Source organism: Perognathus longimembris, chromosome 6 (genome assembly GCF_023159225.1).
Source record: "Perognathus longimembris pacificus isolate PPM17 chromosome 6, ASM2315922v1, whole genome shotgun sequence".
Lineage (NCBI taxonomy): Eukaryota > Metazoa > Chordata > Mammalia > Rodentia > Heteromyidae > Perognathus > Perognathus longimembris.
The window spans coordinates 12,746,272-12,769,812 of record NC_063166.1 but is presented as its reverse complement, the minus strand read 5'-3'; the positions used below and the strand labels follow the sequence as shown (position 1 = coordinate 12,769,812).

Genomic DNA, 23,541 nt, shown 5'->3' with positions numbered 1-23,541 from the left:
GCCTTTTTTTTTTTTGCCTGTCCTGGTGCTTGAACTCAGCCTGGGTACTGCTCCTGAGCTTCTTTTACTCAAAGCTAGCATACTACCACTTGAGTCACAGCTCCACTTATGGCTTTTTCTGAGTAGTGTATTGGAGATAAGAGTCTCATGGACTTTCCTGCCTAGGCTGGCTTTGAACTGTGATCTGCAGACCTTAGCCTCCTGAGTAGCTTGGATTACAGGCATGAGCCACCTGTGCCTGGCCTTAACCTGCTTTAAATCCACATCATGTACTCCAAAATTAAACTGTATATATATTTATTATCAAGGCCACTTTGCCTTGTAGCAATGTAAATGTTAGAAAGTTGATGGTAGTATCCATTAGAATCCAGCGAACACTTAATTTCCATTGTATGAGGTTCAAATGAACAGATCCCCTCTCTGACCTGGTACCTGCCCTGCAGTGATGTGCGAATATTTCATTAACCATCACGTCTACCCAGGCTACAGGAAATCGGCAAATTGTTCTGGCTTTCTACTCCAGTCGCTTATAAATTGGAACTTCCATACAGTGTGATGATCAGAATAAACAAACAGAAAGGGTAATAAGGCGCCACCAATAATCACTGGTGACCTCAGCAATTTTATTAACAAATTTATTTCCCTAATTGGGAAACATATCTCAGTGCTGGACTCAAGGGCATTGTAAAAGGTTTCCACACTGCAAAGGAAGGAATTAATTAGAACTGTTTGCTCTCATTTCATATTTACACTTGTCCACCAGCCTTGTAAACATTGCCCCTGGTTTCTTGGGTCTTTGCGTTCAAGCCCCCCCCCGCCCCCTCCCCAAATAAATAAGTAGAAAGCAGAGAATACGGCTTAACACCAGTGTTTCTTCCTGGTGTGTACCCCGCTCCCACTAGAACCTGCGTTTCATGGTCAGAGTCATGTTATGGTCAAAGTGTGGTAGAATCATTAGTTCTAATAGGCCTGAGAAGTCTGTAAAGAGACCCTCTTCTCCACAGGCAAAGATGGAGAATCAGGATCTTGGCTTATCAGTGCTCATGCCTGAGCCTGTCCATAACCCATTTTATTTGGTTATTTTTATTTTGAAGTACTGCAATAATAATACTAATGATAATAATAATAGTACATCCTGTATGGCACATTCTCTGCCGGTGAGCTACACCCCCAGCCCATGTCCTTGTCCCTTTAGAAGCTGAATACAAAGCATAAGAGGTGGGCAAATGTGATCCACCTCCTCCTGTACCTCCTACAATTTCTCCTAGGAAGATAAGAGGCATTCAGTAGCGCTGTCTGCCTGCGGAGCAGGCAACCCACACAAGCAGAAAGTCCATGCACTGAGAACTCGTTCTTCAAGGTTTCTTGCAGGAGGGGTTTTTGCTTCATGACCGGCGAGGACTACAGTGTGATCAGAAAGCATTTGTAGAGGCGGATATGCCCCAACTACTGTGGTCCTGGCGTCTGACATGCTGCGTCTCTCCCATGTGTCCCACAATGATGCTACTTTATACGGACTGTCCATTTTCTGACAGACAGCCTTACAGAGATGCCATGATGCGTGAGATTGCCTCTGGAGCGGACTTCCTAATAACTTCCTGATTATTACAAAGACATCTAGGGAGCATCTAGACAACCACAACGTCTAATCGGTCCCTTTTCAAACTCTGTAGCCTAGAAAATTCCAGATAGTCCTAAAAAATTTTAGTCTCCTTCTTGGATAGCCTGCAGGATCCCAATAAGGTTTTCCAGGCCAAAAATATAGCCAGGATCTGGTCCGTCGTAGGTGGTGTGCTCTTTCCAGGAGCCCTTGTAGGTCGTGTGAGCAAAGTCGATCATCCGGATATCAACTTTGGCCAGACCTTCAGAAGCACTTCCGTGGGCCAGCTGCAGGGCTTCCTGGGGTTGCATGTGTCCTGGGGGGGTTCTTTCCAGTGGTTCCTGCCCATCGTAGATGAGGAGGAGGGAGCTGGAGTAGAAGCGGTAGGAGCTCTGGCTCCGGATGACTGAGAGGAGCGCCCGGAGTCTGTGCAGGATGGGCTCCAGGAGTTCTATCCGAAAGCGGGTCCCGTCGTGCAGGAACTGATGGAGGGCTTGTCGGAACCCATCCACTGAGAGCTTCCTCCCATAGTACTTGTCTTTGCAGAGAAAGTGCTTCTTATCAGTTTGATAAACCTTACATTAAAAAGAAGAAAGAGCAAGTGTGAAGAATTGTCACCGCTACAATTGCAACATCACATTGTAATGTATGAGCGGATTTCCAGTAGATGCAGGGCAAGAGCAACTGAAACAAGCAGAGGATGATCTTCCATCATGCCCCAGCGCAGCTGCACATTTTAAAGCACTTTCTGTAATCCAAAGTCCAAAGACACTGTGCCCTATAAAAGTGACCCTTGGCTCTTCAGAGGTGACTACCATCCTAAGGCAGAGATTTGAATCTCCTCCCTTACGGATTACCAGCGCCAACCCCCAAATCATCATTTAAGTCCTGGTTTCTGGGCCTTTTCAATTCAGATATTAGCAAACTCCAGCCAGAACGCATCAGTAGGAATCTGAACCACAGCCAAAGGTCTTGGAAAACCAGCTTGATTACATTCTCCCCCCCCCCCCCCGCCAGTAAAGTTTATAAAGCCTTTTCTTGGCGGATTTTAGGGCAGCCGCAGCGGGTCTTGGGGTGGAAGGGTTGTGTGAACTGTTTGGAGATAAAGAGCCTGGTGGGATGAGATGTGGATGGAGTGCACAGGCAGCCAGTGCAGCTGTGTGTGGGGGGGTGGGAGGGGTGGGGGGAGGAAGCAGCTCCTCAGCCTCTCTGAAGGAAGGAGGGTGGCTCCCCTCCTTGGCACTGTCTCCCCTCCCCACCCCTGTCATGTCTTGGCCACCAGAAGGGAGCAGATGGAAGAGAGATGCTGATGGGGTATGTATGGTGGGGGGGGGGGGGAAGCATAGCAGCAGCCTCACTCTTTTAGTTGGCAGAAGCAGAGTCTGAACTAAGGCCCGTGGTTGGCATGGCCTAGGGGAAGGTGGGTTAACTGGGTAGGGCCACACACCTGGCCACTACTTTCTCTGGTCTTTCCTTGCCTCCACGTTACATTGCTGTGTTTATGGAAAAGCAGAGTTCAAACAAACAAACAAACAAAAAACAATCCCAGAAAGTTATGATAGGCTTAGTGTTTGTTGCCTTTTGCAGGGTTGGAGACCGGCTGCTGAATTAGCCATCATAAATATATGACAGGCATCACTTTCTAAATAAATCAGATCAATTTCAGAAGGTTTGAGGTCCAGGGAGAGATTCCATTTACACCACAAATCATCACACTCTATTCTCTTGAGGACTGCATTCCAAGCCTTCCCAGAGACATCTGTGCGATGAATTTATAGACTCAACTTCCAGCTTCAAGGGGTGGCAGTTTCAATTAAGGAAAGCTATAACGCTTACCATCAAAGCAGACAGACGGTAAGAGGGAAGGAGTGGAGGAAGTGTGTTCCCCCTTTATTCCCCTGAAGCCCTGCCACAGTCTCGAAAAGCAGCAATAAAGAAGCGTAAAAGCCAAGCTCTGGTGGCTCACGCCTATAATCCCAGCTACTAGGGAGGCTGAGATCTAAGGATCAAGGTTTGAAGCCAGCCCAGGCAGCAAAGTCCATGAGATTCTTGTCTCCAATAAATGATTCAGAAAAAGCCAGAAGTGGTGCTGTGGCTCAAGTAGTAGAGCACTAGCCTTGAGCACAAAGAGGCTCAGGGACAGTGCCCAGTTCCTGAGTCTAAGCCCCAATACTGGCACCAAAGGTGAGAAAAATAAAGAGCTGCAGCAAAGCTGAATGAAGAGGAAATGGCTAATAGGAATTCAAGGAGTGAGCTGTCATATAGCATCAGAGGACAGCTTCTTCACACAAGAAGATGCATGACTAGGAGGGCATGTGGTGTACCCTCTCTTAGTTCTTTCTCCAGGCCCTGCCCACACACTGTCTTCAAAGGTCTCCTGCAACATGGGCAGGACCTAGGGGGCCACTGTGGAAAGTTCCAGATGCCAAAGACTGTGAGGCTGAGTTAAAAAAAATGTGGCTTCTGACACCATTCCAGAAGGCACTTAAAAATAAAAACAGCAACCCAGCATGTGGCTCGTAGTAGCTCAGTGGCGGAGCACTCGCCTAGCATACACAAGGACCCGGGTTCTATTCCCAGCACTGCAAAAACAAAACCAACCCCCCCAGTGTGTCATAAATGGAAAGATTCAGTTCTTTATGAAAAGTGATCTCTAACATTGAGTGGCTCAGGCCTGTAATCTTAGCTGCTCATGGGGTGGAGATCTGAGGATCACGGCTCAATGCCAGCCTGGGTAGGAAAATCCAAGAGATTCTTACATTCAATAAATCACCAAAAAGCTGGAGGTAGGACTGTGGCTCAAGTGGTAGAACACTAGCCTTGAGAGCATAAAAGCTCAGGGACAGTGCCTAGGCCAAGACTTTGGTACCCAGGACTGGTACACACACACACACACACACACACACACACACACACACACACACACACACACACACACACGGGTCTCCTGCCTCCTCTGCTGATCTCTGTAGAGAGAGAGGGACTAGGAGACCCGCTTGCCCCACACAGGGGGTGCCAGGATCTTCATTCTCGCAGCGGGCCCTTTGCACTTACCTGCATGCCACAGATGCGCACGCCCAGGCAGGCTGAGGTGCTCTGTGCGCACTTCCTCATGTGGCGGGCTTTCTTCTCCTCTGACACGTCATCCCCATGCTGCCGGGTCCCCATCTTCAGGTCCAGAATGCAGGGATGTGTGTACTGTGACACCACATTTTCCAGTAGCAAGAACCCTGGTCATGCCGAGTTAAGGAAGGCCCCGCAGGAGAAAGTTAGCAGCCTCCAAAGATACCCAGAGGCTCCAGCCAGAACTCCTTCCTTCCTTTCCCTTCCTTCCCACAGATGGGCCCTGGCTATTAAGAAAACAAGGTATTAGCTTGCAGACTGCTTTAATAAGTCCATTTATTTAGGGGGAGTTTATGAGTCTGTGAGCTTTTCTCCCTTTCCCATTTTGCTCTGAGGTTGAAATTTAAATGCAGGCCGTGAAATCCCTGGCAGGCCATGCTCAATTTACATTTTATGGCAGAAAATCAGAAGGCTAAAATCTCCAGTCACTGAGTAGGCCAATACCTTTTGGGAGAAGCAGGTTGATGTTCGCTTTGGAGATGAGTTGCAGGAATATTAATTTCAGCAGAGTAATTACCTTGCAAAAGCTTCTTAGGGATTAGGGTTGCACATGTGTCTTGTCAGTACTGTGGTGCCAGCCTCCGCTTCGTGGGAAGGAACCTGGCAGTGGCAAGGGGGTATTTCAAACTTGAATTTTGCTCACTGTGGACAAGATGTGTGTGTGTGTGTGTGTGTGTGTATGTGTGTGTGTGTGTTGAGTGCTCATGCGCGTGCATGTCTGTCTCCCTAGCCCACCCTTTTCCTCAAGTATCTCTGTCTGATCTCTCTCTGTCTCTGCCCCCAGTGGGGCAGCCCTGCTAGGCAGCCCTTCCTGCCCGTTAGCGTGTGGTGGGGACGACAAGGATACGGTGCCTCTCGTCCTCCGTGTGCTCAGAGCACAGGCGGGTCAGGTGGGCCTCATGGCAGTGCAGGCCCCATGGGTTAAAGCTCTTCTTCTCCATCTGCTTTGCACTGGGGTCTTCCACCATGGAGGAGACTTGGGTGTTGAGATGGAACTCGGACCTCAGAAGTACGTTGGCTGGGCTGGGGGCAAAGGAAGCACAGTGGTGGTCGGGGAAGGACGGGTATTGCTGCCTGCCCCGGCTCTCTGGACGGCTTTCTGAGAAGGCTGTCCAGCTGCTGTGCAGGCAGCTCTAACCAGGCCACAGAGACACTGCAGGGGCCCAAGAGCCACCGTGACTTTACAGCAGCCCTGGGTGTGTGTGTGTGTGTGTGTGTGTGTGTGTGTGTGTGTGTGCTCTCTACGCCCTAGATAACTCCTTAAGTCACCCTTCAGAGGAATGGGGTGATGTGAGTCCACTTGTAAATGATCTGGGTTGTTAACAATCCTGCTATTTCGGTGATGAAACCGAAGGTGGGGGGCAGCAGGCTACCTGGAATCTGATACCTGCCCTATCATTATGTCTAGAGCTTACGAAATGCCCCAAGGAGTGGGGTGACTTACCCCATCCTTGATCCACCCTTAGTGTCCTCCCATTTCTGCATCTTTCACCCCCCCCCCAAGTACAAATGGAAGTAGGGTGCTACTGTTGAATGCTAAGCTAAGAACTTAATTAGGCCTGTGTTCCTTAGGGAAGGGTGATACTGTTGTCTTAGCTCTTCTTGGTTTCCCACAAATGCTTTAAAAGTCCCCAGAGATGGCGTCCTCTGAGAAAGGTCAGCTGCCGTTCTGGTGGGCTGTGGAGACTTCTCCGAGGACTCCAGGGACCCACCAAAAGCCACATGAACCTCTCTCCTTCTCCCTTCTGTACCACTAAGCAAGGGCTGACTTCTGAGAGAAATTAGCCGTACTTCCTTTCTAAAAACGATTCGAGGGTTTCTGTTTCGTACTTTATCCTCCAGAGATACTTCCTGGTCTCAGTGAAACAGGCATTTAATTAAACAAATAAGTACCGAATACCTGCTCTGTATAGCACTTTGTGCATCAGCTTTTGAGATAAATACATAGTAATCCTGCCTAGAAGCCCGGGAGAGAAAAGACTTCCTTTCTTTGGCCCCATCAGTTATTCTAGGCAGTGCCTTTGTCTGGATGTCTCATTTTCTCCAGGCCAGCCCTACTGTGGAGCAGTTAGCCTCAGGCACCAGTGGGGAAGGCACTAATCCCTGCTGAGGGCCAGCCGCCTAGCTTCCGGTCGCCCTCCCAGCCCTCCTCACCTCTCCTTGAGGGACTGTGCCAGCTGGGCCAGGGGGTGGGCGCTGCCGTTGCTGGTGGTCTGCTGAAGCGTCTGCCAGATGGCTACCGCCGACCCCGGGGAGACCTGGAAGGACTCCTGGGCCTCCTTCAGAGGGGGGGCCACCAGGCTGAGGTGGCCCCTGCTGTCTCTTCGGAGGTGGACGGTGATGGTACCTGCAGGACACACAGGGAGGGCAAGGGAAAGCACATGGGTGGGTTCTCAGGGGACATGGGCCCTAGGTGACCTTCCTCTTTCCCCAACTCCTCCCTCAAGGAAGAGCTAGGGGACCTACCTGGGTTTGTCTGAACCCCCATTCTTTCCCTGAATGTGCCCTGAGCCACAGGGCCAGCAGAAAAGGGCCTCAGGCCGGTCTCAACACATACTTCTGGCTGTGCCTATTTCCCTGCTTCTTCCTACTTTAAACAGAGCAGTTCTGTGCCTTTTGTTCCCAAATTAAGAGTTTCTCTCCAAACAGACACCGACCCACCATCCTGGTCAGAGCTGGTCCTCTGCTAAGGCTCCTCCCCACCTCCAGGGGGCGGCAGATAAGGGAAGCTTCTTTCCTCCCCCATAGGTCCTCATCTGTGGCCTTTCCCCAGTGGCCTTTTGGGCCCAGGACTGTCTATCCTGCTCCATCCATGTTCCCCTGTTCCCCGTCTCTGCCTTTCTTTCTTTCTTTTTTTTTTTTTTTTGCCAGTCCTGGGGCTTGGACTCAGGGCCTGAACACTGTCCCTGGCTTCTTTTTGCTCAAGGCTAGCACTCTGCCACTTGAGCCACAGCGCCACTTCTGGCCATTTTCCGTATATGTGGTGCTGGGGAATCGAACCCAGGGCCTCATGTATATGAGGCAGGCACTCTTGCCACTAGGCCATATCCCCAGCCCTCGTCTCTGCCTTTCGACACATCGGTACATGAAGCTTTTTGGTGGTCAAGATTCTTTGAGGAAACTAAGACTTGGTGTGTGTCTTCAACTTGCAATTCCCCCCCCCTACCATTCCAGTCATTCCAATCAAGGCAGAAGAGCTGTGGCCTTGTGGATAAAGAGCCAGGGAAACAGATTTAACATATGTGCTTGGGATTCTCTTGGCTGGACCAGCACATTTGTGCTGTGTGGTTCCCCCCCCCCCCCCAGCCATGGAGCCCTTTCTGTAATTGCCTGCAGCTGTCCTATAGGGAGGACAGAGCTCTTCCTGTGCTCTGTGTGGCAGGGCTGACCCTAGGCTGTGCACCTTTCCCAGTGGCTACTTTGCCCTGCAGGTCTGGGAGGAGAGGGAGAGGAAGGTTGGGTACTTATTCCACAGTTCCTCTGTAGATCATCCTGGTGGACCTGTGTCACGCACCACTAGGTTTCCCTAGAGCCTCCTCTCTTGCTGGGTCCATGACCCTGTTCCCTCCCTCTGGCCCTCTAGGCCTGGGGGACCGCAGCTTCTAGTGCTGTCCTCCCTGAGAGTGCTGTTCCCGGCTGTTGTCTTTAGCCTGTACACACTTCTGCAAATAGACCGTTGGAGAAATTCTCGTGAATGAACTGCTCATGACTGCGGGGACCCTGGCTGAGGGAAAGGGGCCATGTGTGGTATGTGTTCCTCACTCTTCATTCCTCCCCCCCGCCCCGCCCCCTGCCACTTGGCCCCCTTCCCAGTGTCAGTGGTGCTTTGTGCCGAGCAGGCAGCGAAGGCTGTTGATTGCCCTGCCCATTCGCCAGGCTGCTTCATGCAGGCCCTCGTTTCCAGGGCTGCTCTGCAGTTCAGCATGATGCTGAATCCAGAGCCGTCTGCCTAGCTCAGCGGTCTCCCTGGGCCAGTCCTGTCCTCTCGGTTTCCCAGTGCCCTAATTTTGCAGCTCAGGAGGGACATTCAGTTCTCTCTGTTTTTCCTCAGCTTATCCCAGTCTCCTGCATCCTGTGAAGTACTTGTGACAGGAGCAGTAATGCTTCTCCAAAGCCAGGCATCACAGAGCTGACATGACACCAGCATTCATCCTGGGCCAAGCCCACCCTGGTGTTCTGTGCATGAGAACAAGAGGCTGATGGCAGGCTAGGGACATCACCACAACACTGATCACATCCAGGCATGCCTGTAATTCTAGCTACTGGGGAGGCTGAGATCTGAGGATCAGGGTTTGAAGTCATTCTGGGCAAGAAAAGTCCATGAGACTCTTATCTCCAATTAACTAGCAAACAAGCCAGAAGTAAAACTGTGGCTGAAGTGTTAAAACACCAGCTGTGGGCAAAAAAGCTAGAGGACAATGCCTAGGCTCTGAGTTCAAGCCCTAGTCCCAACATGAAAACAAAAGCAAACCAGTAAGCATCATTACCATGCCTTTCTGCCTACCATGTGTAACCCTACGTGGGCCCCACGTTGGTACGGTGTGGTACACATGAATCCCTGGGAGACTGAAGAGCCAAGGTTGCACAGCTAGTAAAAGAAAGACCTCTGAGAGGCTCACACCACACGCAGGCATGGGAGAGGGAACTGGCTGGGACACAGAGCCCAGGACTGTTGTGGAGCTGACAGGGTCAGTATTGGAACACACCTGCAGGGTTCCCAGTCATAGCAGTTGTGGTCATTCTGTTCTATGGGAGGGATGGAGAAATCATGACTCCCCTCTCCTCCCTCCCCCGCCCAGGAGGAGGCCTGTCAGGCACTGCCTCTGTGGGTAGGAAGGTCATTGTGCATGTTTTCAGGAAAATGGACCTTCTTGAAGCCAACACTAGATGCCCAGGGCCCATCCCTCCCTGTGCGACAAGGGCCCAGAGGCCTCCTGTCCTTGGGGAGCTCAAGGCCTTCCAACTGTCTGGGAGGACATGTGGGGCAGAAAGGTGCACCAGTCAAGAGCAGAGCCCTTTGGGGTCTTGTAAAGTTCATGCTAGCATCTGGCACCCCCTGGCCTTTTCTACTTGAGGGGTGATGGTGACAGGCCTGCCAGAACACAGTCCTGGGGAGTTCAGGCCCCAAGAGGCCTCCTAAGAGGGACAAGAAATGTGACCTTCACCCGCTGCTGCAGGCCCCCAGCTCCTGTCTGATCACATCGGCTCTGAGTGCCTGCGTTAATGGAGATGAGCGGAGGTGCAAACAACTCAAACCAATAAAACTCAAAAGTCATTTTCATTGCTCATGTTGTCAGAGCCACACTGCAAGCTCTCTGTCTAGGCCTCTCCCCTCTCCATCTTTCTGCACACTTCCATCTCCTAGCTGCCTTCCTCTTCCCAGCCTTCCCTCCCCTCCTCCGTCTCACCCCTTTGCCCCCCTGGGGTTCAGCTCAGTCCTCTCCAAAGCCAACCCACTGAATGAGATCACAGCAGAAAGCCCCCCCCCCCCGCCCCCTTGAAGACAGTCCTGATCTGCCCGCCCTTGAGAGAGCAGCACCCCAGAATATCCCGGACTCCTTGTGGCTTGGGTTGTTCTTCCCTTCGGGAGCCTGCCTGCCCGCCCCGCCTCAGCTCACCCTGTGTGTCAGTAGAGATAAGGCCTCAGAGACCCACAGGCTCCCTGGGCTCTGCCACCCGGCCAAGAGCTCTCAGGGCCAGCCAGACCCCCCCCGCCCTCCCCCCCCCCCCCCGTCTGCCTGCTTCCCTGCTCTCCCCATACACCTCCGCCCGAGTCTACGCCAGCTGGGCAGACGAGAGTGCTTACTGCCACCATTGGCATGCCCAGAGCATCTCAGCAATTTGGGTTTGGCTGAGCCTTGGTGAATATCCTATCATGTGTTTATTTTTAAGCTTATGAGAACATTTACTCGCCACTGCCTGTAATATTAATCCAGCTGAACCATCAGCCAACTGGACCTGAGTGTATGTCCTCATTCACCCAAGGCCCACAGCAGTGGGGGTGGGGGGTGGGGGGGGCGGGGGGTGAGGGACGTGGCCCCGAGACAGGAGGCTGCCCTTCGGGACACCCACCTGCCAAGACTCTCCCCATCCCTGTTGTGGGGGGCAGGGGGCTGGCTGTGAGAAGTGAGAGGACGTGCCCTGTGGCAGGCAACAGCCACTTCAGGAAACGGCCTTCCCTCCCAGGGGTGTTGATACCAAGGACGAAGAGCGATTCTTGTAACAGCCATGTTACACAAGGTCACTGTCTGACCCTGGACAAATCGTGTCCCCTTTCTCAGGCTAGAGGACCCCCCCCCCCAAGCCCACACCTGGACTCCACTCTCTTAGGAACAGTCTAGCTAGCGTAGGGGGCCTGTGTGGTTAGGCACCCACTCTTGGGAGCCAGCCCTCAGGGCTTCGAATCCTAGTTCTGCCTTTCAGTGCTGTGTGCCCCCAGGCAAGCCAGGCAAGCTCTCGGTGCCTTGGGTTCTCATCTGGGAAGGATAATAAAGGTTTGTGAGGATTTTGTGAGAAGGATGCGGAAGCCATATGGCCTGGGAGTCCTGAGAGCCTCCCCATCTTCACCCTGTCCTCAGCTCCCAGCCCTCTCCCCCCAGGCATCGGAGAACCAACTCAAGAGTCCTACTTGCTTCTGGGTTTATTTTTCTAGTGTCTCCTTACAAGTGCTGCCTGGACTCCAGGGCTACGGGGTGACGTCCCAGTCAGTAAGGGGACCAGTGTTGTTGCTTCATCAAACTGTGTCTGGGCCGGTCCTCAGTCCCCTCCAGGTGTTTAGAAACACCCGCGTCCACTTGACTCTGACTCCAGACTCCAAGTACAGGCTGTCCCCACCTCCCGCAGGCCAGGCGGGTATCGGACTTGAGATTTCCCTACATCGTGGCTGTAGGAGAGCAGTCAGCACGCAGCAGGAGGTGTCCTTTGACTATTCTGTTTGACCTTTTCTGGGGTCACTGTTATGCTGCCCCATCCCCTCCTGGGATGCTGGGTGTGAATACCCCAGACACCGCAGTGCCTGGCCTTGCTAGGCCAGGATGCTTGTGGGGCCAGAGGTAGTCAGTGCACTTGACTTCACGATTCTTAAAGTTGGAGGACGTATACATTCATTGAACTAGCAGAGCCGCCAGGGTGTATTCCCAGGCTGGCAGATCTAAAGAGGGACACCAGGAAGAGACGGGCGATGATTGATGGATCAGTGCCCCGTGCCCCGTCACCTGGCCGGAGGATTGGTTTGGGGTGCAAGGCAGAGGCACAGGGGAGGGCTCCTGCACACCAGAGCGGCCCCTCTCCCTCCTCCACGTTGCCCACGGCGGTCCTGGCTGTCTTTCTCAGCTCTGGAGCTGTGCCAGACAAGCATGAAATGCTTCTAGAGTAGTCCACCCCACGCCAGGGCCCTCTGCCCCCTTGCTACATTCATTTTGGTTGCGAGTGGACAGACATTAATTCCAGTGAGCGCTCTGGGCAGATGAGCGGTGACCCGCAAAGGGTTCCGCCACACCGGCCTGAGGCCTTGGCACAAGAGGAAAGCCAGGCCGGGTGAGAAGGGCCTTCTCAGGGTGAGCTGCTGGCCTGACTTGTCTCACTCTCCAGAACAGTCTAGAAGTCCGGCTGAAGTCCTTGGGAATGATGCGATGTGGGAAATGGTGCTTGGAAGCAACTCTGGGCCTCAAGGCCCTGGTCACCCCCTAACATTGCTTCTCAGTTGGGACCATGTTAAACGTGGGCACTGAGCCCCAGCCCTGGCACACCCCAGGATCTTGGTCTGCATGTCTGGAGTGGGCCTGAGAACCCGTGAACACGCCTCCCACGTGATCCTGATAAAGCTGGTTCCCCCCTCCACCCCAAATCAGAGAAATGCTAATGTGGATGGGTGCCATCACACTAGGCTTGTTGGTGGAAATGGGGTTCTTGAAAACTTTTTGCCTAACCGGGCCTCAAACCACATCCTCCAGATCTCTGCCTCTGGGGTTATAGGTATGAGGCACCTCTCCTGACTCCCCAGTTATTTCCCACTTGCCACTGGGATATAAGTAGGCTCTCCAGTGAGTGTCCCTTCTCCCCAGACTCCAACTGGCGCTCAGCTCCAGGAAGTACTCTACCTGGGCTAAGTTTCCCTGCTATATGCTCCACAGTGACAGCCTGCTTGCCCCTGGTCATGCAAATAAGTCACATGCAGCCTCTCTGTGCCCTGTCCCAGCCCAAGCCTCCCGAGCTACCTGGACCTCCAGAGAGAGGGGTTCGGAGGCCTCAACCTGGCCTGTGTTTAATCACAGTCACACAACCAGCCATGACACCCCCACCCCCTCCCAAGGCACAGGCCAGAATGGCTTCTCAAGACCAAGTGCCGCTGGGTGTCATTTTTATCCCTTCTCAATTCCCGAGTGGCTTGAGCTAATGGGAAGGGAAGTGGGTGGGGTCACCCTGCAGACCTGGGCGGGGCCAGGACCAGGAGGCTGGTGGGCAGGGGGAGGGGCCTTGTCTCCATGGCAGCCCTGAGCCTTTCTAAGGCGGGTGGGTAGGGGCCGGGCCCAGCAGCCTGGCAGCTGCCACTTACCCTTGTACTGTGGGGTGAAGCGCTTCATGGCCAGCGGCAGGGATTCGTAGAACCTCTGCTCCCGGGAAATGAGGGGCTTGCACACCGTGTGCTCGCCATACTTCATCAAGCTCACGTGCCCGCCGACCTGGTGCAGGAATGGCTCCAGCTGCACGCCCGCCCCGGCATCCTCAGCCTCCGTGCTGTCCTGTGAAACCATGGTACTTCGGAGTCCCCGAGTGGAAGGAGAGGGCCGGAAGCAGGGGCAGCCCGACAGCGCCGCCTGGCCTGGGATCTTCAGCCTTCCCCTCTTGGCCTCCACTCTTGTCACAGCACAGGCGTGTCCCGGGGGCTGGCTCTCTGGAAAGCGGAGACAAAAAATTATATGCGTGGTGGTGCATGCCTATAATCCCAGCTACATGAGAGGCAGAAACGGGAGGATCTGGGCAGCTGGGACAAAAACCAAGAGACTCTACCTGAAAATAGATCAAAGGCAAAAACTAGCTAGCAAGTCTGAGGCCCTGACTTTCAACTCTAGTCGTGCCAAACCCTTTATTTTGAAAAAAGAAAGAGTAAGGAAGGGAGACTTTGTTCCGAAGGATCCATACAGTCGCCATCCCCAATTGGAGCTGAAACAGGACCCTATATGTGCATTGATTGCTCCTGGAATAATCTGTCATGAGAAACTGGCCACAGTCCTTATTTGTTTCCATGGAGCAGGAGCGAGAGAAAGAATGTAAATTCTTTTTATCTTTTGGACTTAAGGATTGAAATATTCTCAGTACAAACATGCATCGCCGTACGTGTCTAGGGTTCAGAGCCTGTGTCCTAACTTCTTTCTTCTTGGCACACCAATCCCAGATTTGACAAGAAGCCAGCGGAGCCTCTGCTGTTGGGGAGCACTCATTGTCTGATAATGATGCCCATCTCATGGGGTCAGGGACAGAATGGAGATAAGGACTGTGGGAAGTCCACCCAGTGCCCAGAGCAAAGCCCTCCGTCAATGTATCACTTCATTGTCCTGCATTGCACACTTCCGCTACAGCTCTGGTTTGTGAGAAAGGCAGGTTTTATTGCTGCTACTTGCAAAGTGGTCCTGTTCCCCCGGCCCCCCAAAGTTGGGCTTGCCTTATCTTAGATGAGTGCTGGAACACTGTGGGGGGTAGCCATAAGTTTGTTGTGACTTTGTCTTGGGAGAGCCAAGGAGACACTGTGCAGGGAGGCCCTTGCCTGAGTGTCCTGAGAGGACATTCCCACAGCGGTGCCATCACCACCGAGTTATTAATACCCGCTCCCTCCGCTGGACTCCTGACCACGATGCTGCAGGCTGGGCGGCACTGGGCATGATTAACCCTCTAATTGACCCACAGTCCCAGCCCTGGGCATGGTTGACTGGCTCCATCTATCTGCACAGGCCCCTGGCTTGGAGAGGCTCAGCCAGCTGCCTGCCTGGCCCATTCATTTTCTTGCACAGGGCTTCTTATCAGCTCTGGTCTTGCAGGCCACACAATACCCGGAGTGGGGGGGGGGGTGTCTTTCTGGTGCCTGTGCACCTGCTCTCAGGTATAAGGTAGGACTTTCAGAGCCTACACGGGCAGACTGGGGGAGGCTGGGAGAGAGGGAGGCTTGAGGCCTGAGGCTAAGGAAAGGAGCTGGGATGGGCCCTCGGAGGTCTTTCCACAGTTCTGCCCTAAGGAGTCCCAAAGCCAGCCACAGGGGCTGTTCCAGAAGCTAAGAGAAGCCAAGCTGGCTGTGGACGGAGAGGAGAAGGGTCTTGTGGTTGTAGAGAAGGAGGAAGGGGTCTCCCAAGCCGGCCATCACTTCAGGCTGACCACCCTCCCATACAGTTGCATGGCAAACCTGAGCCTGCTTGTGAATTTGGAGAAAGCAGGAAAGGGAGAAGAGAAAAGCCAGGCACTAGCGGCTCGCGCCTATAATCCCAGTTACTCAGGAAACTGAAATCTGAGGATTGCGCTCCAAAGCCAGCCTGGGCAAGAAAATCTATGAGAATCTTACCTTCAGTTAACCAGTGAAAAGCCAGAAGCGGCAACATGACTCATGTGGTAGTGTCGGCCTTGAGCAAAAACACTAAGGAGCCGTGCCCAGTCCCCTGGGCACTGGTGGTGGGGCGGGGGAGGAAAGCGGAGCTCCGCCTCTCAATGCTCTCTGGCATTGTTGGCCTTTGCCAGATGACCTGAGCCCAGGCAGCTGCATTTCTGGTAACTAGAGGGACAGCCACAGCCAGTCCGGAACATCCATTTATAGCTGCTCCTGTCCCTGTGCTTGTCTCTCTAGGGCCCACGCCTGCACAACACTGGCCTGGCCTCGAATGCCTGGACAGGCCTGCTGCTGCACTCCAGCCGTGCCCCACGAAGGTCCTGTGCCTCCGCACTGGGCAGACTGCTGCTTCTCTCCTCGGAGTTCGCTGCTGTCACCCTGCTGTGGAGGCCCAGGGAAGAAATGAAAGCGCTAGAGGGCCGTGCTCCTAGTGCTTGGTGCCCACCACACGGTGTTCTAGCCCGTCCACTGCCCTGCCAGCCCACTTTCCACACGAAGAAACAGAGCCACGGGTTGTGTCCCCAGCTAGTGGGGAGCGATAGGACTCGAACCAGGTCCATTGGCCAGCCACGTGCACTCACCAACCATGTTGCACAGAGCTGGGGGTTGTGATCCAGCTACTCTGAGTCAGGAAGCTGAGTCCCAAAGAGATTCAATCAAAGCCATCAGCAAGCCACTGGCAGTTCCAGGACAGGTTGTCTTGTCCCCTGAGCCTGTTCCTCAGCCTGTTCTACCTCATGACATTAAGTGCATATCCTGGTAAGCAATAGGGTGGAGAGGGGAGAGACCATCACAGGCAGCACCCATCTAGAACTTTCTGTCCAGGTTAGCCAGCCAGATCCATATACAAGAAGGGCTAGCACTAGCCCGCTCCGCCCCCCTGTGTGTGTGTGTGTGTGTGTGTGTGTGTGTGTGTGTGTGTGTGTGTGTGTATGTGTGTCAGTATTGGGGCTTGAACTCAGGGCCTGGGCATTGTCTCTTAGCTTTTACACTTAAGGCTCTATCACTTAAGCTACAGCTCTACTTTTGGCCTTTTGGTAGTTAGGCGGAGACCAGAGTCTTATGAACTTCCCTGCCTGAGCTGGCTTCAAACTGTGATCCTCAGATTTCAGCCTCCCAAATAGCTACGATTACAGGCGTGAGCCACCAGTGCCTGACACTCGCTTGGTGCTTGTCATGGCTCTGACATGTATTCCTATATCCCTAGGGCAGACAGTGGCTGGCAGGGCCCTGCTGTGCCTTCTCAGAGCACAAGTGGGAGCGGTGCAGATGTCCCTTCCCTGTGCAGGGGCAGTGATCAGTGTCTATAGGGGGCCAGCCTTTACTTTGCAGCTTGGGAAACTGAGGCTCTTGATTCTGCAGATCACCCTAGGGAATAAATAGGTAGGGTGGTGTCCGAGGTCCTCCTGCTCCTGAGCTCTGCGGCCTGCAGTTTTGGCACAGCCTGGAGGGGAGGACGGGGGAGGGAAAGGAGCAGGAGCTGGCTGGGCTTTGCCAGGTTGTCTGATGCTGACCTCGGGTTCACAAGGAAGTCTCGAGTTTGCTCTCTGTTTCTGCCTTCAACTCTGCGAGGCTGAGTCAGGGCAGGCTCCATCCTTCCCATTCCTTGTTGGAAGCCCCACGTCAGTGACTCTGGCTGACAGGCCCTTCCTTAGCCCAGAGCTTCCTTGGGCTCTGCAGCCCTTCTGCCTCGGGCATTGCACGGGTGCCCCTGGGCCCTGCTGTTTCCCAGCTGCCTGTGGGGAGAACTGGGAGGAGCTGGGTGTCCGCCCCACCCTGGTTTCCGCCCGCTGCCTCGGCCTTGTCATGAGCCTCCGATGACAGGACACGCAGGCCTCCTTTGTGGAGCCCTCTTTTTATGCATCTTCACCACTCAGGATTGTCACTGCGTGGGCTCTTCTCAAGAGGACTGTGAGTCAGCGGGGGTGCTGGGAAAGCAGGTGGGGCGCCTGCCCGAGGAGGGCCTCCACCCCCGTTCTGACACACTTGCGAAAAACCTTGAGCTCCCTTTACTGCTTCAAAGGGAGAGAAATGTCCCTCACTCCAGCCCACACCTCTCCCCACAGCCCCACAAACGAGACCCTTGCCTGGCACTCTTCCTTAGGGGGAGGCCTGAGAGGGAGCAAGGATAAGACAGAGGGGAATGGGGAGAGCCAGAAGAGCTCAGCTAGAAGCTGGTCATCACCCGCAGGAAGTGGGTAGATAGCCCCAGGTCCCTGTGTCTTCCTGCTCTCTGATTGGTTCACATCCTGAATGCGACAACTCCAAGAGACTCAAGGACTGCAGGGTGCAGCCACTGAGCAAAGCCCGGGGTGGGGTGGGGGGTGGCTGGCTGTGTCAGGACAAGCCCTGCCCTATAGTACCATGATGCCGGAAATCCAGCCTCCCCCCCCCCCCCCCCCCCGTTGCACTATGTTCTCTGGCCATCTCTATACTTGGTTTCAGTGCAAGGACAAATGGGGATACCAGCGATTAAGACATAAGGTCTCAGGATCCATTCACTCAGCTGAGAGGGTCTGGGGCCCCCGGCTTGACCTCTACCCTCAAGCCTGAGCTTGTTGAAAATGACAAGGTAGCATATAAAACCACAAACCACACATCTAAAGTTTCAAACTTGGAACAAGCTGATCATGGATGATGTCTTATGGAAGCTGGAAAGAATTAGCTGGCCCTGGTCATGGTCCGGGCTGCCCATGGAGGCCCCGGTGTATCCCCTGGACAGGTGGCTTGATGGCAGCGTTGAAGGTCACTGTGGCCACGTGATATGCATTGGCCAATAGACATGGAGGAGAGTGCCATGTAGCAGTTCTTGGTGATAGCTTGCAGACCCTCTCCCGCATTCTCTTTCCCTGACCTTGGGAGTGTGTGGATCTCTGAGCAACTACACATACCAGAGCCATAACATGACAAAGGAAATCTCTGCTATATTGAGCCACTAACATTTGGGGCTGTTTGTTATGAAGCAAAACCTGGAGTTCATCCTGGTTAATTCACCAACTCATGGCCAGCACCCAGTGTGGGACTCGAGTTGAAAGTCCCTCCTTCATGAAGATTCAGGTGCTCTCATATTTCATTGCACAAATTCATCTTATATAACAGCCATGCCTATTAGGCATCAACTGTGAACTAGTAGTCTTAGGATCATACCTCTGTTTGCGGTAATCATTTTCAGGAAAAACAACATCATGGATAAACTTCCCCAGGGTCTAAAGCTTGGGAGAGTCCAAACTGAGATTCAGACACAAGGTTCATCACCCTAAAGTTTGACATCCTGCCATTCAGTCCTCTGCCTGCCAAGCTATGCTCCTGAGACACAAGTCAGGCTCTCCTGCCAGGGTCCTTCTCCATGCCACGTGCCTCTGAGACCCGTGTCAGGGATGGGAGCTTCCGGAAGCTGCCCTGGCAGACAGCAAGAACCAGGAGTCAGACTGCAGCGTAGGTCCACAGGGCCACAGCTGAGGGGTTTCACCTGCAGCCTGACCAGGACCTCACTCAGACCCACACCAGCACAACATGATGTACCAACAGGAAATACAACACCTAAAGAGTGTGACAAATTCTCAAGTGTAGGTATGCGTTCTGGTGATCACCAAATATAAATTCATTTTAAAGGTATTATTGAATTCCTAGAGGTTTTTGTCATCATCTATTTTCTCAATCAACAGACACTCCAAGTATAATGAGTGTCAGATAGGAACTAGTAGGGGGAAAATTATGTTGAAAAACGAGTCCTAGGGGTTGGGAAGTGGGGTGGAGCTTGCACTTGCCTAGCTCACTCAAGGCCCTGAGTTCCATCCATCCCCAGCAAAGCAAACAAACTTGCTGATGAAAGACAATAGATGGATGCCAGAGGCTCACACCTGTAATCCTAGCTACTCAGGAGGCTGAGGTCTGAGGATTTCAGTTCAAAGCCAGCCTTGGCAAGGAAAGTCCATGGTACACTTCTCAATTAGCCATGAAACAGCTGGAGGTGGAGCTGTGGCTCAAGTGGTAGATCACCAACTTTGAGCAAAAAAGCTAAAGGACAGAGCCCAGGCCTTGAGTTCAAACTCCAGGATCAGCACAAAACCCAAACCAAATACTCCGTAGGAGGGAGGGCCAAGGGAGGCGAGGGTAGAAGAAAGGAAGGTAGATACAATCGATGTATGCTATGTATACAGGCATGAACACATCACAATGAATTCCACCACCAGTCTATACAATCAATATGTATTCATAATAATAAAAAAAAAATCTCAGTGGCAGGACCAGGGGGGTTACCGTCCTCACTCAGGAAGGGGTTCAGGAGCAGGAAGGAAGTGGGTTCAGCCTTGGAGAATTTGGGGAAGGCCCCCTTCAAGAGTGAAGATACATAAGAAGTGGTAGAACAGGGCAGGGTGCGGCAGGGGTGGGTGACTGGAGGGGAGGGTGTGGAGCAGGAAGGATGGGGGTTTGGGGGCTGGGTTTGCCTAGCTTCACACTGCCACGGATAGCTACCGCAGGCAGTGGAAGAGGCCGTGGAGGGAGCCCAGCCCAGCCGGCAGAGGACACACTCAGGACCCCTGCTCAGCCTGGGGAAGAGACGATCCTCTGAAATCACCAGTGTCAAAACTACCTCCCCATTTTTAACCACACTCTGATACAGCTTAGGTGACAGAGGGATGTCCCTGCTGGGAAGAAGATAATTAAGAAAGAGCTTGTAGCGGAAGAAGACGGCAGTAGGAACTGTGGCAGGTAGCACGGTTCACGAGCAGCATGCTTTATGGCCTGCCCTCTCGCCTCTGAAATTCTCCCGTACATTTCACAGGGCTCTCGGAGCCAGAGGTTCGGGACAAGTACCGTTCAATGTCCTTGTGATTGCCCAAGGGAACCGTTTTTAATCTATTAGAGATGAAAGAGCCCGAAAACCATTTAAAACCGCTTAGGTTGTAATGGGCAAGGGAATTTTGGAGCTTCTCACGTGGCTTGAAGGCTGTACATCATCTGGGATCATCCACGCTGGGAAGGCACAGGCTTATTTTTTCCAGTGGAGGGAAAAATGGCATTTAAAAATCCACTGTAAAAACAATTCAAGGGCTATAGGACTGGGTGGCGCTTCCTGCATGGCTCCCCGGCTTTGTGGGATCAATATGGAGTACTGGGGGGGGGGGGAGGGGAGGCGGGAGATCTCACACATCCCCTGCCGGCTGTGGCTGAAGTATGTGCCTTCGGAGACAGTCTATTTCCTAAGAAAGCCAGGAGCCCCAGAATCACAGAGCAATACTTCATATGCCTCAGCCACAGAAACTTATTTCAGAGCTGCTTTTACCCTTTGAAAGAGGATTTTCCCCCTATACCTTTCTCTTAACATTTAAAATCTCCCAACGTTTCTCCAGCTTGAAGACCAAATGCGATTTTAATACAGCGATGATTAGTTTAGAAGCCCTTCAGCCACTGACAAATGTACTTAGCAGCACTAGCAATGTTCTGATCTTGCTGTCAAGGCAGGAGAAACATGACAGAAAGATGATCCAGAAGTCAAGTGCCTTGGAAGGGTTTTTCTGTGAGAGGCCTAGGTAGAGGGCTTCTTCCCTCCTGCCCTGCGGTGGCTCCTGGCCTCTGGGCAGCTCCAGGACCTGGGGAATGGACAGCGATACCCTCCCAGCAGGCTTTGCTGCCTGAGACCTTGCTTTCTGAGGTTACAGCCAGAATCTTGGCTGTTTGCTAAACACCCAGATCTACCTACACATTTTCTAGCCTTTGACCCTGTTCCCCAAGCCTGCTGCCTTTCTCTGTCTTGTGCAAGATACTTGTAAGTCAGAGACATGGATTGTGCCAGTGGTTAGCCTGACAATTATCCGATCATATGATGGCTTTTTAAGATCAGGGTACAATAGTAGGGTGGAGGGTGGAGTTGGTGGTGGAAGTACGTGTGTGTGTGGTAGGGGAGATGCTTCTTTACATCCAAGCTCCACGCTGGCCAATCTCAAGAACTAGTCTGAGGGAGAACTCAGCAAGGCCTCTCCCCAGCAGAGGGCAGCCACAGACACACACTGTCTGCAAAACTAACGCCATCACCATGCCCAGCCACCAGGGGACATGTTCTCACAACTCTCCAGCTCTGCCCAGGCCTGTCTGTGAGCTCACAGATGCCAGCTGAGCTGTTCTTCCCCTACTAGGCTGATTCAGGCTTAAGAGCTCCAAAGTCAGATCAAGCTTGAATTCTCTCTCCATCACAACCTATGCTCTACCTCCTCTTACCACTCCCCACATCCCTGCTCTAGGCACTGGGCTATGTGTGAGCAAGCAGAAGTGGCTCACACCTGTGTGCCTGTGGCTCACGCCTGTAATCCTAACTACTCAGGACACTGGGATCTGACAATCATCATTTGAAGCCAATTAAGCACCAAAAAGCCTGAAATGGAGCTATGGCTCAAGTGGTAGAGCACTAGCCTTGAGCAGAACAGCTCAGGGACAGTGTCCAGGCCCAGTTCTAGCCCTAGGACGAGCACAAGAAAAAAGAAAGAAAAAGAAAGGAAGGCAGGCAGGAAGGCAGGCTTGAGTCCCACCCAGGCCCCAAACCAGGCAGGCAAGGCCCACACTCAGTTCTGTTGCCAACCAAGCCTTCCCCACCCCAATGAGAAAGAGTAATGAGTATAAGGAAAGCTGGCAGACATGGCACCCCTGCAGCCCTATCCCTGGCACTCTTCCCAGCCCTGCTAGGACCCCCCTTTCCCAGCTCCCCAGCCAGTACACAGGTTTCCTTGCCCCAACCAACTGATGCTCATAAAGTTTATTGCTGTTCCCAGCGGCTGCTAGTGAACAAGACAGCAATCGTACAGATTTCTGCCTGGGATGAATTTACTCAAGTGCCTGGCTTAAAGCAGGAGGGAGTGGCTGGCAAAGTCGGGGTGATGGGGGGAATGAGCATGTGGTACCAAGGTGGCAAAGTCTCCTGGCAAGTTCTCTCCAGATTGGAAGAGACTTAAGAGACGCTCTGACCCAACACATCTTGACTGGATTTGGGTCTAACAAAGCATGAGTTAGGCAAATAAGAAGAAGATGGGCTGGATGCCCATGTTCTTGCGGGGAGGAAAGGGGGGGTTGCTTATTTTGTTAGAGGGTCAATGGTTTGAGGAGAGAGTGTTGTGATGTCCTTAAAATCACTGCAAAATCCTTTAGCCCAAGGGTATTTGATGAAGCAAGTACAGCAAGACTCAAGACAGCCATTTAGGTCCAGGTGCAGGCTGAGCCAATGTTTATGACATCATTCTTTCTATTTTTCCCTGCAGGGATTTTCATAATAAAAAGGTTAAACAACTGATAGCTATAAAAATTAAAATTAAAGTAGAAAAGCCTAGATCTCACTCCCTGGGCCTCCAATCTCTGGGGAAGGAGCCTGGCTGGGTGGTTTTCTGGCCCTCAGGGATCCCAAGGCCCCCCAGGACTGGTTCAAGTTCACTGCGGGGCCCAGAAGACCATGGGAAGCCCCTTCCCCCTCCCAACACCCAGACACGGTGGACAGGGAAAGCCACCGGGCCTGTTGGTGACAATTCCTTCGAGGTCTAAGTACCTCCACCACCACTCTCTCCAGGGCACGGCCTGCCCCCAGGCCTCAGGCTACTGCCCACGGGCACTGAAGTCAGCTGGCCCTCGAAGGGTGGGGCTGCCTGGCTGGGACACGCTGATCCTGGGACTGGGGTTGTGCTGGGGACTTTTCCTGGATGCCTGCCTCTGGGAAGGGTTAACTCAGTGTGGAGCAGAAATGCTTGGCTCCGAGTCCCTGCACCTGTTGCCCACAGCCTCCTCGCAGTCCTGGTTTCCGGGACCTCCCTGCCTCCTAGTGGGGGCCAGGCAGAGGGCTCCAGGCTGCCCCTAGAGGCAAGGTGGGGGAATTACCTTACGGGAAAGGGGAGAGGCAGAAGCAGAGACAATGCTAGCCTTTCCATGTGGCTGAACAGACCAGCTCCCCAGCCCAACACACACACACACACACACACACACACACACACACACACACACACACACACACACGTGCAGACATGCAGACCCCAGCTCCTCCCCAGGCAACTCCCAGCCAGTCCTGCAGGGAGGTGAGACTTTATGGAGGGAGCAGGCCTGTAACCAGGACACCACAAGGGCTCAGCAAGGCTGCCCCTGCCTGTCCCTCCACCCCTACCCCCAGCAGTACTCACCAAGGCCTCCTTTGGGGGCGGGTGTAGTGAGCAGGAATCTTGTCTCTCGGTGTCTGTGGTCTGACCGTCCCAGC

The 23,541-nt window shown here is 53.1% G+C and overlaps 1 protein-coding gene across 1 annotated transcript; it reads right to left on the bottom strand.

Moving 5' to 3' along the window:
• Nucleotides 1-585: 585 nt before the first annotated feature.
• Nucleotides 586-23,541, bottom strand: Ip6k3 (inositol hexakisphosphate kinase 3). Its single transcript, XM_048347947.1, has 6 exons — nucleotides 23,468-23,541; nucleotides 13,278-13,616; nucleotides 6,878-7,070; nucleotides 5,571-5,746; nucleotides 4,655-4,830; nucleotides 586-2,175 (listed from the first exon to the last, which is right to left on the bottom strand). Exons 2-6 carry the CDS (start codon nucleotides 13,474-13,476, stop codon nucleotides 1,705-1,707), a joined length of 1,215 nt encoding a protein of 404 aa, XP_048203904.1. The 5' UTR covers nucleotides 13,477-13,616; nucleotides 23,468-23,541; the 3' UTR covers nucleotides 586-1,704.